Here is a 13,417-nt window from a genome sequence, read left to right on the forward strand (position 1 = left end):
AAACAAAAGATCCCCATGGAAGAGGACTGCGTGAGTGTCCCATTGTTGCAGGCTGCATCTGCTCAGAGACCAAAATGGCTGTGATTTTCATCTGCACACAGACTGAGTCCCTCAATAGGTAGAAGAGCAGCACACAAGCAGAAAAGGCATCAGAGATTTATGCCTGCATGCAAGAACAACAGCAAGGTGTGAACTGCGAAAAAGTCAGGTGGTTCATTGAAATGGCAATATGGTGGTTGTGTTTATTATTTATGAGTTAATCAAATTGTCACCAAAAGGTCAGGTGCTTATCCAAGGCTTTATCTAATTCAGGTGTGGAAAATAGGATTGACATAGCATGAAGTCAGGCTCTTTCATGAGCCAGCACCAATACCCATGTCTAGCTGTGCTAAAAATAATAAGTCAAATTGCCTTTCTCGGCGCTTTTTTAGCGCCTCAGCTCCCCAGCCAGGACAGAACAAGGAAATGCAGAAACAAATGCAAAAGGGCAATAATGGAGATAAAAGACCAGTTCTTATTGCTCTAAACCAGATCTCCTGTCCCAGCCTATTATGGGTGGAGGCAGCATGTTTAGTGGTTAGAGTAGAGGAGTCTGGCAGGGAGCTGGGTTGCCTCCTTAGTTCTGCCAAAGCCCTGGTCTACACTAGGGAGTTTTTTCAAAATACCCCCCGTTATTTCGAAATAATAAGCGGAGCGTCCACACCACCAAGCCTGCTATTTCAAAATAAGGGGCTGGTTATTTTGAAATCTGCACTCCTGCTTTCCTCGGGGAGTAATGCTTATTTCGAAATACTTATTTTGTTAGTTATCATTTTGACTTTAGTTGTTTTGAAATGATGTCCTAGTGTAGACATGCCCCAAGTGACCTTTGCTGAGTCACTTATCTCCTCTTGGCTTCTGTTTACCCTTGTGTAAAATGGGGCAGTAAAAAAAGTCACCATATGCTAAAGCGTTTTCAAACCCTGTGAGGCGTGTACACTCCTGCATACTTGCCTCATGCCTGGCATTCCAGAGCTCATAAGTGCAGGGGCAGACGATAAAAGGGAAGCAGCTGAAAGGGGAGGCTGAGAAAACCCATCAGATATGAGTAACTCTGAGTGACACTAAGTGCGCGCGCTTGGTTGTGGGCAGTTAATTCCGCTATTTCACAGTGGTTGATTGACTCATGGAGAAGGTGCAGCACAATGTCCCTGGAGCAGATTAGATGCCATTTTGACAAGTGCCTTCGAAGTATATAGAGGCGAGGTGGGGGTGGTTCATTAGAAAAATGTCTGTGACGCTGTTGGTCACAGGATGAATACAGGGTAGCCACTGAGAGCACCTCAAATGCAAATGGGCAGTAATGAAAATAAAAGACCAGTTCTTGCTCTGAACTAGTTCTCCTTTCCTTGCAGATTATGGATGGAGGCAGCAATTACTCTTTGAACATGATCCTGGAAATGTTGGAGTCAGTGGAGCTTTGATAATTTACACTAGCTGAGGAGCTGCCCCATTGCACCAGGGCTCTCAAGACAGCTCTGTTCACTCCAGCTACATCTACACTATGAGATTTTGCAGTGGATAATATGCTAATGAAGGACTCATTAGCATAAGTCGCGATCTCATTTGCATCTTTTCTGCCAATCTGTTTTTGTGCTGGGGTTTTTGCGCCAAAACAAGCAATGTGGACGTTTCCCTTTTGCGCAAAACCCCCTTTTTGCACAAGAACCTTATGCTTCAAAAAAGGAGGTATACCGATCTTGCGCAAAAATGAAACGTCCACACTGCTTGTTTTGGTGTAAAATCCCCTAGCTCAAAAACGGATCAGCAGAAAATTTGAAAAAGAGATCACAACTTATGCTAATAAGTTCCTCATTAGCATATTTTCTGCCACAAAAACTCATAGTGTAGACATAGCCTCTGGGTCGACGGGGGTCAAACAGGGAAACTGGATAGAAGCTGTGTTTGTGTTTTGGGAATATAAGTGAAAACACTCTGATGGGATGGAGAGCAGTTTGCCCCATACTTACTTTCCTGACTTTGCTCTGTAGGTCAGTCATGTGTTTGTTAGGCCTTGTCTACACTGGGGATTCAGCATTGGGTGCCTGATCACTGGCGTAGCTGCAAGCCCCTCTTCTAGATGGGAAAAGTACTTCTGCAGTTGACTCCAGTTTCAAGCAGGGGTAAGCTCAGGGCTGGCCTTACCATGAGGAGAACTGAAGTGGCCACCTCAGGTGGCAGACTGGGGCGGGGGGAGCGCCACTAGGACCCAGAGTGTAGAAAATTGTGTCAGCTGCTGGTGCATATGTGCATATGGGGGCGTCATTTGAGCTCCCCGCCTCAGGTACCAAAATGTTATGGGCTGGCCCTGGGTAAGCTACCCCTTAGTAAGCCTGGACATGGATGGTAGCATACTGCTGCCACTACAAGAGTAAGAACTCTGGATATTATGCCTAGCTGTTGAGAAGGAAAGGATTTCTAGTTCCCTATTTCTCAATACTGGGCATGTAAACCAGACCTAATGAACGCTTGTATCAAATAATAGCGTGATAAGGCAATGATGCGTAACACTTACCCACTGCCATGCTGGAAGGCGGTTTCTACACATCCTTAGTTCTGTAGAGTTCATTTTCTACTCTACTAGTTTTGAAAATAACATTTCTCTCCACACCAAGAACCTAGCATCCTCGGGCTGCTACACGCTGTCGATGTTTAACCACCTGTGTTCCTGTTCACCACTTCCCTGTCCCGATAAGCTCTGGTTAGAACAGGTCCCCTCACACTAACCATGCTGTGAAGCGCCTTCGAGGCACAACTGCTGTATCGTCAAGGCCCAGACCTTGACTTTTGCTTGTTTGAACGTGATTCTCTTTTCCTCCCTCAGTAAGCTGCTCAGGCAAGGTCAATCCCTCTGGTCTGAAGTCAGCTTGAACTGGATTGCTACAATCCAAAGCATGCGCTAGTCACTGGTGAATGTTTAAATGCGTAAATAGGCTAAAGAGCATGTGGAAGTTGCTTTTCCTAGAGTCACCGAGTTTAAAGCCGGAAGGGACCGTTCGATCACCTAATCTGGCCTCCTGTGTTACGCAGGCCCTTAAGTTTCACCCAGATCCCCTTATACCAAGCTTGTCATTTGAATGTTTCTGTCTTGGTATGAAATATGATTCTTATCTCTCCAAAAGTCTATGATCTGCATTGCTACCGGAGGCAGGGAGGGAGAGAGGAGTGAAGCTTTTTCAGTATTGATGTGTCATTTCAATTTGTATTGGGGCTGTTCAATAGTGCATCATGAGGCACCAGGCAAACCGTTACATGACTGTGACCCAAAACAGTGAAACCACCCTGAAATAGACAGCGTAAAGCAAAACTCAGATAAAATGCTCATTGGCCACATAACATAGCCATCAGCATGTGTTCTCAGCCTTTCCCCGCCCATGTCTTTCCCTCTCTGGTGTGCTGGTGGGGCAGTGCAATGCTACAATCCAGCCCTTAATTGCTGTGTGTTGCAGGGTCCTGTTTATAAAAGGTCAACTGTACCTTTATAAAGCTCTCCGGAGAGCCCCCAGAAGGGCTAAAGCTGGGCAAAGTCGTTATTCATTCTGAGCCGCTAGGGCACGCATGGCAACAGAGGTGAAATCATTTGCAACTGGCTATGTAAGTGCTAGAGGCAGCAAGCCGACTGAAGTAAGGAGTACTCCTTTAAACTATGGACAAGGCACAGAAGGCCAGTCTTTCAGGATTAATGTCTTGCTGGGAAAAGGCTGATTTAGGTTAGGAACCTTGCTTAGTACTTGGTTCTCATTGTTGCTGTTATAGGGAATGATAAACAGTCTATACTGATTAGGTGGAATTAACAATTGCATATTAATTAATTACCACTAATTAAACAAACATTGTTAACAATCAAATGTATCAGTAATTATTAATAGTGGCCACATACAATTAGAACAAGCCAAACTGTGGCACCCTCACATGCAAATTTTGCATTGGCTTCCAGGAGGCTAATTGTGGTTTACTACAATGTGCTGTTCAATGGGAGCGGAGGTATCTGGCCTCTAAGAAGCATGTTGATAGCAGATTCTGCCCTGGGCTGCACACAAGCGGTGAGAGCTGAGGCGGCATATCTGATGGTAAGCACGAGGCACTCCTGAAGAATGAATGCGCTATGCTGCAGCCAGCCAGGCTGCATGAGTCATCCACTCTCAGCATTCCACTCGGCCGACAATGTTTTTATTACCACGGTGTGTTGCAGCAGCAATTTTTCTAGTATGCTCAAAATAGGAGCTTTAGGTGAGAATGCAGAACAGACAATGGAGCAAAACAGACAATGTTGACTCTAAGGGCAGTATTGCATAAAGATATTCAGCCCTCTCTGCCCTCTATAGGTAGTGGCCTCCCTGTCAGGCCTGCTGTCTGGGGTAACCAAGAGCTCCTGCAGTTCTCTTTTCTTGTCTGGGCCTGTGGGTCTGAAACTTATTTGATCTCACAATATACCAGTCTTCCTTCTCCACCGTGGCTAATGGAGCTGGGCATTTAGGAGCCATTGCTCTCCAGCTGCAACATAACTTAGGGCAAAATCTGGACTGAAGAACAGCTATGTTCTCTCAGCTCTCCAACCTATGGTGCCTTTTACCCTGCTTCTCTGTGAAAGCAACCTCTTGGCTTACTCATACACAGTCTCTAGAGGTGGGTCATTGTGTATCTTATCCATCTCTGATGAACTGGTATATGAATTGTAACATCATATCATAGAATCATAACTTTTTACATGCAATAGTGTCACACATATTTTAACTGGACAATAATGTTCAGCAGATTATGAATTTTTCAACTAATACCTCATAAAGCTTACGATGTATAATCCTTATTATAGTCTTATAAAAAGTGTGAATATGTGGGTACATGTATGTCACACAAGCTCTGAAGGCATCTCTGGCACCTGCAACAGTGGAGAAATATGACAGTCCTGGTATGGTATTCCCACCCTTATTTATCTGCTGCCATTGGCAGTGGTGCTGCCTTTTGAGCTGGACATTCAGGGTATGGCTACACTGCACAGTTATTTTGGAATAAGCTATTCTGGAATACTTATTCCGAAATAGTTTATTTCGAAATAGCACATCTACACTCCAGGGTAGCCTCAAAATGAGTCAGAGGCAGGCTTCCCTAATGTAGATGTGCTATCTCGATTTAGAGCCCCAGGAGGAATAATTTAGAATGACCCTGATGAAGGGCTATATTGAAATAGCAGCAGTGGAGCGTCTACACGTGCCTTATTTTGAACTAGCTATTTTGGAGTAGGAGTTGCTCTTCACAGAATGAGGTTTACAGAAGCTGGAATAAGCCGTCCATTATTTCGAAATTATTTCAGAATAACAGAATGGCTGTGTAGACGCTCACATAGTTATTTTGGAATAACAGATGTTATTCTGAAATAACTTTGCTGTGTAGACACATCCTCAGAGAGCAATGGTTGCTGGCCAGGCACCCAGCTGTGAAGGCAGTGCTGTTGTTAGCAGCAGCGTAGAAGTAAGGGTGGCATATTGCTGTGGGTAAAATGTGCATAATTCCCCCTCCCCCACCCCAAAAGCTACTCACACCCTCTACAACACATTCTATGCTCCCTCAGGGGGATGTGCCCCCCCAGTCTGAGAACCTATGTTTTAGGCTGTTCAGGCTATGTCTAGACTACAGGCTTCTTGTGCAAGAAGTTTTGTGGAATACAGCGTCCATACTGCAAAAGCGCATCGGAAAAGCAATGCTCTTTTGCGCACGAGAGCATTCAGACTGCCTGGATGCTCTCTTGCAAGTAAGCAGTGATTGCTATGGACAGAATGGCCACCAGGGCACCTGTTCATTTTCCTCTTTCCTCTTCTTGTGCAAAAGAACACCTCTTGCCCGTCGACACACACCGTTTTTGCTCAAAAACTCTGTTGTGTAGACCTAGCCTCACTGACCCAGAATGAGAGATTGAGGAGGAATGCTTTCTGCCATGTTAACTAGAAGAGGGAATTGAAAGGCTGGAGTGATGTGAACCTATATAAGCATATAGAGTCTATAAAAACTTGGATGCAAATTCCTTATGTCAACTGTTAGGGTACATCTATACTGCATGCTTATTTTGAAATAAGCTATTCCAGAATAGTTATTCTGGAACAGCTTATTTCGAAATCACACGTCTATACTACAGAGAAGCCTCAAAATGAATCCGAGGCAGGCTTCCTTAATGTAGATGTACTATCTCAATTTAGGGCCCAAGGAGGCACTGGGGAGGAATAACTTAGAATGGCCCTGGTGAGGGGCTATTTCGAAATAGCAGCAGTGGCACATCTACACTCGCCTTATGTTGAAATAGTTATTTTGGAATAGGCGTTATTTCTCATCGAATGAGGTTTACAGATTTCAGAATAAGCTGTCCGTTATTTAGAAATTATATCGAAATAATAGAATGGTTGTGTAGACGCTGGCATTGTTATCTCAAAATAACAGTGCAGTGTAGACGCACCCTTAGTGAGTGAAGGTGGCAGCACATATTGCGGGTAAAGTATTTTCTCCTAGACTGACAATAAAATGTTAGACTTGTCAGTCCCATACCCTCACTGGGTGATCTTCATGCAAGTCACGTGCAAGCAAACACGCATGCCATTTGACTACTGATTTGCAATAATTTTATTAATTAAAAAAAATCAAAGACATCACAGTTGTTAGAATGTAACATAAAATGTAACTTATAAATGTAAAATGTAACTTATATTTACACTGAATTTTCTAGTTATAGAATAAGAGATTGGTACATAGGATTAGCATCAAGTGCAGTTTCCTGCTTCTAGCCAGGGCTGAGAACTATTGCTTCAGAGGCATGCAAAGGAAAATAAAGCAACTAGTTCAGATCTATCTCAAATCAATGTAAATAAGGAGTAACTTCACAGAAGTCAGTGGGCTAGATCCTCTGCTAGTGTAAATCTGCATCGTTATATTTTCTAGACCAACAATTACTTACACTGGGAGAGGACTTGTTCCAGTGAATTTGCATTGTTGCCAAGTGGGGGGGGGGAGAATCAGGCATATAATTAATTCCCTCCTGAATCTTGCAGATATGCAGTATTTACCCTGGAGCATGAGAATTTTAACTTACAGCTTATATGGTTATTAATTATCATAAAAATTATCCAGATGATTTTGAAGTCCAGCCCCAGTGTCTGACCCTAACCTCCTTCAGCTGTGAGTTCCACAAGTTGATCAAAGCCTCTATGAAATAGTTTCACCCACATCATTATATTTTTACATAATTAAACAGGACATATAGGTGTAACATACCCCCAGTAATAAATAATAATGAACATTTTAAAAGTAAAGCTGAAAACTGTGCCAAAAAGTCCAGATACAAAATGGAATGATTCTCAGTCAGCTCTGCCCTAATGTTGAATGGATTTTGAGATGCCCATGTTAGTTCAGAGACTTTATTTCCAATTAACACCTAGAAGAGGTTACAGTCAGCTGCCGAGGATTTGGCTGGTGGAGCCATTTAGTTAATAGCCTTTGGGCGTGGGCTTGGGTTTAGGTTTAGGTTTGTTCTTGTTGTTCTTGTTCTTGGGTTTGGGCTTGAGTTTGGGCCTTCTGGGAATAGGTCTTTTATCCAGGTGTCTTATGGCATCCTTCACCCATTTAAGATCAGGCTGAACACAGATCTTGATGCCTTCTTTGGTGATGAACCTGCAGGGGAAGACAAGGAAAGCCAGGCTGCCATTAAAATTCTTCTCTCCAAACCAAGACCTTGTGTGCATGTTTCTATTCTATGGCATATGTGATATAGGGTGCATCTATACTGCAGTGCTAGCTCGAAATAAGTTATGCAATTTGAGCTGCGCAAATTGCATAACTTACTTGGAGCTTATTTTGGGATAGTCTACTTTGAAATTTGGCACTGTCTACCTAGTGCCAAATTTCAAAATAGACCGCTATTCCAACAGGTCCCTTAATCCTTGTGCAATGAGGTTTACCAGGACATTGGAATAGCGTGCCCATTATTTTGATTATATTTCAAAATAATGGGTGTGCTGTCAAGACACAGAAAACGCTATTTTGGGGTACTGGATGTATCCCGAAATAGTGCTGCGGTAGAGATGTATCCGTAGTGTGGTACAAAGGGTGTGTCTACAGGCATTTGACACGGTTGCATCACTAAAGAGTTGCAAAGCCAGGAATGAACTGGTTCTGCTGTATGGACATCAATGCTACACACGTGGGTGGGTGGGTGGCTATAGATCTAGATAGAGAGTGTATTCCTTTGCATACATAGCATATCCTGTATAGCCAGAAAGATCAAAAGAGCTAAAGCATCTGGCATGTAGAGCACTTTTGAAAATTTGGCCCCACATTTATCCCACAAGAACTAAAATTAAATGGATGGTCATGAATCTGAAAGACTGATTGCATCCTCTAATCACCCTGAGCCCTCTGTGTGAGTTTCCTCTTATAGCTCATCTCAATGCCCCTCACAGCTGATTGACAGCACCCTTTGCTATGCCACAGCGTGCCGCTTGACACGGCTCTTCCTCTTTCTGAGATTTCCTCCCAATGCCTTGATCAAAAAAGTTTGTCCATTCAGTCGGAATCGGGGCTGCTCTCCTGACTAGTACAAACCCTCCAGGCCTTTGGAGGCTCATCCCCTAACAGTTACCACATGCTAGAAATAAGACTGCCCTTTGCAGGGCTGGTCAGGTTTAAGGCCCTTGGTCTTGCTGAGGATCAGGTCCACCCCTGCTCTTTCTCTCCTGCTAGCAGCAGCAAGTGTCTCTAGCCTTGTTTGAAGAGTTGGCCCAGATACTTACATCACAGCTTTTACTGGTACGTTATGCTTCTCATATCTATCAAGTCCTCTGATGTCCAGCTGCTGCGTTGACAAGTCTATACAGGAGCTTCTGGGTGCGATTTGGCTTGCAACACTTCCTACAGGGGGGAAAATAGATGGTAAGCTAATGCTAAATGAACAGTCATTCTGCACAGTAACTGGAAATGAGTGTTACATTACAATGGAAATGTACTCCCTGTGATCCTTTTCCTAAGTATGCTTCTTACATAGGAGCTAAACAACCAAACTCTTGATCATCTGAGACCATTAAAAAGCCAAAGAGATTGTGGTAAGAATAAATGTCTTGGTCAAATTCCAATGTGGACAGTAATTGCATTCTGCCTTCCTAAATTGCCTCTGCAGTTTTAGTTGTGTTCATTGCTCTTCTGTCATGTAGCAGTGCTTGGCTATCAAGGAGCAGGGTTCCCAGAGATGACTTTGTTTCATTGGACACAATCTGTGCACATAAAGTATCTAAAGCATTTGGGGATCTTTTGGAATGAAAGGTTCTGGATAGACACGCAATACTTTAATTAAAAGTGGGAAGGTGAGCACGTGTGCCTCTCAAAGACCTTCGCCCCGAGCTAGATGGGTATCACATTCTACAAGAAGGTGTGTGCATGTAACAACACTGAGTTGGTACTTGCATAGCATCTTTCCCTGGGAGGATCTCAAAGTACTTTACAAAGGAAGATCTGTGTTACCATCCTTGTTTTACAGATGAAGAAATTGCAACACTCTGATTTAGGGTATCAGACTTGAGACATTCTGGGTCTGATTTTCAGAGACGCTGAGTATCCATAAAAGCCACTGAAGCACCGAAACACCCAGGCAACTAGCAAAAATGGCCACTTTTGAGAAAGTAAGTGAAAGAAGCAGAGTGGAATTACAACTTGGGGACCCTGAGCCCTAGTCTATACTAGGGCTTTATTTTGAAATAACCCCCCTTAGGTCGAATTTATAAACGGAGTGTCCGCACACCCTAGCCATTATTTAGAAATAAGGAGCCGCTTATTTTGAAATCTGTACTCCTGCTTTTCTTGGGGAATAACGCTAATTTTGAAAGTGTGAGTGTAGATGCTTCGGTGCAGCTATTTTGAAATTACTACTCCCCAGAGTCATTCGAACTAATTACTCTCCAGCGCTTCCTGGGGCTCTAAGTCGAGGTATCGCACCCATATTAACGGAGCCTGCCTCAGACTAATTTTGAGGCTTCCCCATAGTGGGGACATGCTATTTCGATTTTGTAAAATTGGGAGTTAAGTCAAATTTCATTATTTCAGAATAGTTTTCTCGTGTGGGCATGGCCTGAATTACCATTCCCAGCTGAGGCCAGTGGATTTACTGCCTGCCTATGTAGGATTGCTTCCACTCTCTCACACTTGGCTCTAATAATTATACCCTGTTCAAGAAAAGCTACAAGTGGTTTGGAAGGGTCCTGGGTAAATATCCTATTTTAAAGTGCAAATATGTGTGCTTGTAACTCCCCTCTCTGTCCATTTCTTACCACTGCCTTTTCTGATTCCTCTTATGCTGTTCCCATCCCTCTCTGTCTCCCACATACTCAGATGACTCCATTCTTCCCTTCTGCCACCTGTTTTCCTCCTCACTTCATTTCTCTCCCTAATTTGCTGCTGCCTCTCCAGTCCTTCCACTCCATTTCCTGAGACTCCCGCTCTCCTTCCCAGCAAAACCTTTGTCTCCTTCTGTTCCCTTTATTTTTAAAAAAATCAAACGCACTTTGAAGGCAATTCAGTACAGTGAAGAAGAAAATCAAATGCTTTACTTTTCCTCTCTCTTCCCCCTTCTTTGGAACTTTGGAAAGTTCTGTATCATCTGCCCGGTTGCTCACATCCACAGTATTATTTCTGACATTGCTACCACCTGAGACCCTAGCTAGCTGCTCCATTTTTCCTCATATTGCCTGCTGCACACAGTCCTTCTACACAAAATTTCAGTGACATTTTATGGCAAATTATACTGCCTGGAACATAGGTTTGGCACAGCAACCAAACACACACACTCTACAGGAATATAGTCTCTTGGATGTCTAGTGTAGCTTATTTTATTTGTGAGGGAAGGGCTGTGTTTGGGGTTTGTGGAGTTTTGTGAAGATGCTTTTTTGCACTCCTCATTGTGTATTCTTGTTGTTCTGCCTGTGCCTGGGTATGACAATGGTGGTGCATGTGGGTTTTTTGTTCTTGTTTGCATGTGTCTGTTTATGTGTATTTGTATGTGTGCTTACATTTGTAAGTCTAAGCTTTCGCAAAATGCATGGTCTATTACAAGTATCATGAGGTCTATTAATTGTTCAGGCTTAACAGAAAAAAGATCTTAAGTGTCGCCGTGGAGAGTTAATTTAAAATATGACCCGTGTCCATCTACGCTCATAAAAAGCAAACCAGATCATAGACCTTCTTAAAGATCTAATGAATACGACTGAAAATATCATCATTTCATTGTAGCAATTCACAATATGATGTAGTCTTGAATGCTCTCTTCACTTCTAGCCACACAACCTCAAAAAGGAGTTAGCCCAAATACACCAAGATTCCACAGAAAGTCAGTGAAAATGACTAGAGTCTTAGGACGATTTCCGTACAGGCAGAGATTAAAAAGACTAGGACTATATAGATCAGAGAGGAGACAAATAAGAAATGACATGATAAACATAGGAGCTGCCATACTGTGTCGGGCCATAATCCACCTTGCCCAATATCTAGCCTGGCAGAGGTCCATACCAGGGCTTCAGGAGGAGAACCCCATTATGGAGTGACCCACCCCATCGTCCTTTCCCAGATTTTAGTAGTCAGAAGCTTAGGGTTGCTCCACGCACAGGATTGCGTCCCTAACCATGTTGGCTAATAGCTGTTGATGGACCTATCCTTAGAGCTGTGCATGGATAAAAAATGTGTATCTGCATCCGCTCCTGGAGCCACAAAAATATCCACAGCTATCTGCATAGGGAATAAACTTCTATGGAGAAGTTAGTCCATAACTCTTCACTATCAATTTTCTCTTTCCTTCCTCCTACATATCGGGTACTGGTCACTGCCAAGACAGAATACAGGACTGGATGGACCACAGGGCCGATAGCATATGGCTATTGCTCTGTTGCTGTTGAGTTGAGTCAAAAACTTACCTCTCACGGTGCTGATAGTAAAGACGCCAAGCCAGAAAATGACCAGGATGCCCATTGCTTGGAGTTTCATTGCTGATGGCTTCCTTGGCGTAGCAGAGGAGAAAATGATAACTGGAGCCCCTTTCAGCGAGCTCTTATACTGTCTTTCAGTGGTCAGCTCACTTTCTCCACCCAATGAAAGGGGCGTCATGGAGGGGGGGGGGTGTGAGTAGATATGGAAATTTTGAGACACACTCGGTCCTTTTTTTTTTAAAGGTACAGAAAAACTCCCCCCTTCCCTTCCTAGCCCCTTGAAGCTTTTTCCTGCCACAAAGCTGTGGTTGCTTTTTGTTAACATTTTCTAAGCATGTCTTATTTTAGTCTGAAAAAGTCACCTCTGTGCAGTGGAAACCACTAATGTTCCTGCCCCTTTGCTATATAGGCTATGCACGTTCGATGCTAAACCCCACCACATAGGCAAAAAGTGACTGTTCAGAGCTAGGTCGCTCTAGGACCACTTAAAAGGGGAAAATGAATTACAAGAGAGGAGGCTTTGCTAATGGAAAAAGGAATGAATTGGATTGCCCTTAGCAGGTGTATATCAGTGGTGGCTGTCACAATTCCCAGAGTACAATTTGGACTGATGGACACTTTTCTCCCCTCAATTTTCCAACCTGGGATGCCTTTTACACTACTCCGCTGTGAGAGCAACCACCCCTAGTTTGCTCACCAGTGGCAGATTATCTCACAGGCCCCCAGGGCCTGAGCTCAGGGCCCCTGGCCAATTTAGGGTCCCCCTCAGGAGCAGGGAAACCTGTGTAGAAGTGGAGAGGCCACCAGCATGGGAGCTGTGGCCACACCATCTACTACTCCTCTTCCCCTAGGGCCTTTTCCCCTCCCTGTTGGGCCAGAAGCCGGAGCCAGGCTATAGTAAGAGCCACCCAGTGAGCCCAGGCCACTGTGGGGAGCCCTGGACTCTCCACAGCCATAGGCAAGGGGACAGGATGTCCAAGAGCAGCCCTCAGTCCGTGTCCCTGCCCACTGGTGTAAGGCCTGGGGCTCTGCAGTGACGCCTAGGCTTCCTGGGAGACTCTTACCACTGCCTGGCTCCAGCTTCTGGCCTGGCCAAGAGGCATAGGCCTCAGGGGGAAGATGAAGCAGGGCTCCCTGTAGCCAGACAGGAACCCCCTTGTAACATCCCTTTTTGCTTGCCTGGAGCATACAGGGCACACAGAGCAGAAGGCCCAGGCTATGTGACCGTGAATGGCTGTAAACAGAGATACGCCAATTGCTGACCAAGAGGCTGCCAAGGAGTGCCCTTGACTTAACCCATATTGATACGAACACACAGCCGTCTGCGGTGGGAGGAATCTCTCGCCCAGTAAAAAAATGTCTAGTACTCACAATTTAGTTATCTCTCTTGCAAGTGTAAATTAACTTGAAACTTGCTTGTAAGAACTGGCGCC

General features: G+C 44.2%; 1 protein-coding gene across 1 annotated transcript; it reads right to left on the bottom strand.

Annotated features, from left to right (window-relative positions):
• Window positions 1-6,630: 6,630 nt before the first annotated feature.
• LOC102457828 (lymphotactin) lies at window positions 6,631-12,169 on the bottom strand. The gene is made up of 3 exons (XM_006112262.5): window positions 11,973-12,169; window positions 8,811-8,928; window positions 6,631-7,692 (listed from the first exon to the last, which is right to left on the bottom strand). Exons 1-3 carry the CDS (start codon window positions 12,160-12,162, stop codon window positions 7,509-7,511), a joined length of 492 nt encoding a protein of 163 aa, XP_006112324.3. The 5' UTR covers window positions 12,163-12,169; the 3' UTR covers window positions 6,631-7,508.
• Between the last annotated feature and the right edge of the window lie 1,248 nt (window positions 12,170-13,417).

This window comes from Pelodiscus sinensis, chromosome 1, assembly GCF_052426305.1.
Source record: "Pelodiscus sinensis isolate ZL-2025 chromosome 1, ASM5242630v1, whole genome shotgun sequence".
Lineage (NCBI taxonomy): Eukaryota > Metazoa > Chordata > Testudines > Trionychidae > Pelodiscus > Pelodiscus sinensis.

What these genes read in the sequence shown, in the direction of transcription:
- LOC102457828 (XM_006112262.5), bottom strand. Translation starts at nt 12,162, where the DNA reads ATGACGCCCCTTTCATTGGGTGGAGAAAGTGAGCTGACCACTGAAAGA. An exon ending in TACTATCAGCACCGTGAGAG is followed by an intron (nt 8,929 to 11,972) that starts GTAAGTTTTTGA and finishes TCCCCCCTGTAG; the next exon opens with GAAGTGTTGCAAGCCAAATC. An exon ending in GTACCAGTAAAAGCTGTGAT is followed by an intron (nt 7,693 to 8,810) that starts GTAAGTATCTGG and finishes CTTCCCCTGCAG; the next exon opens with GTTCATCACCAAAGAAGGCA.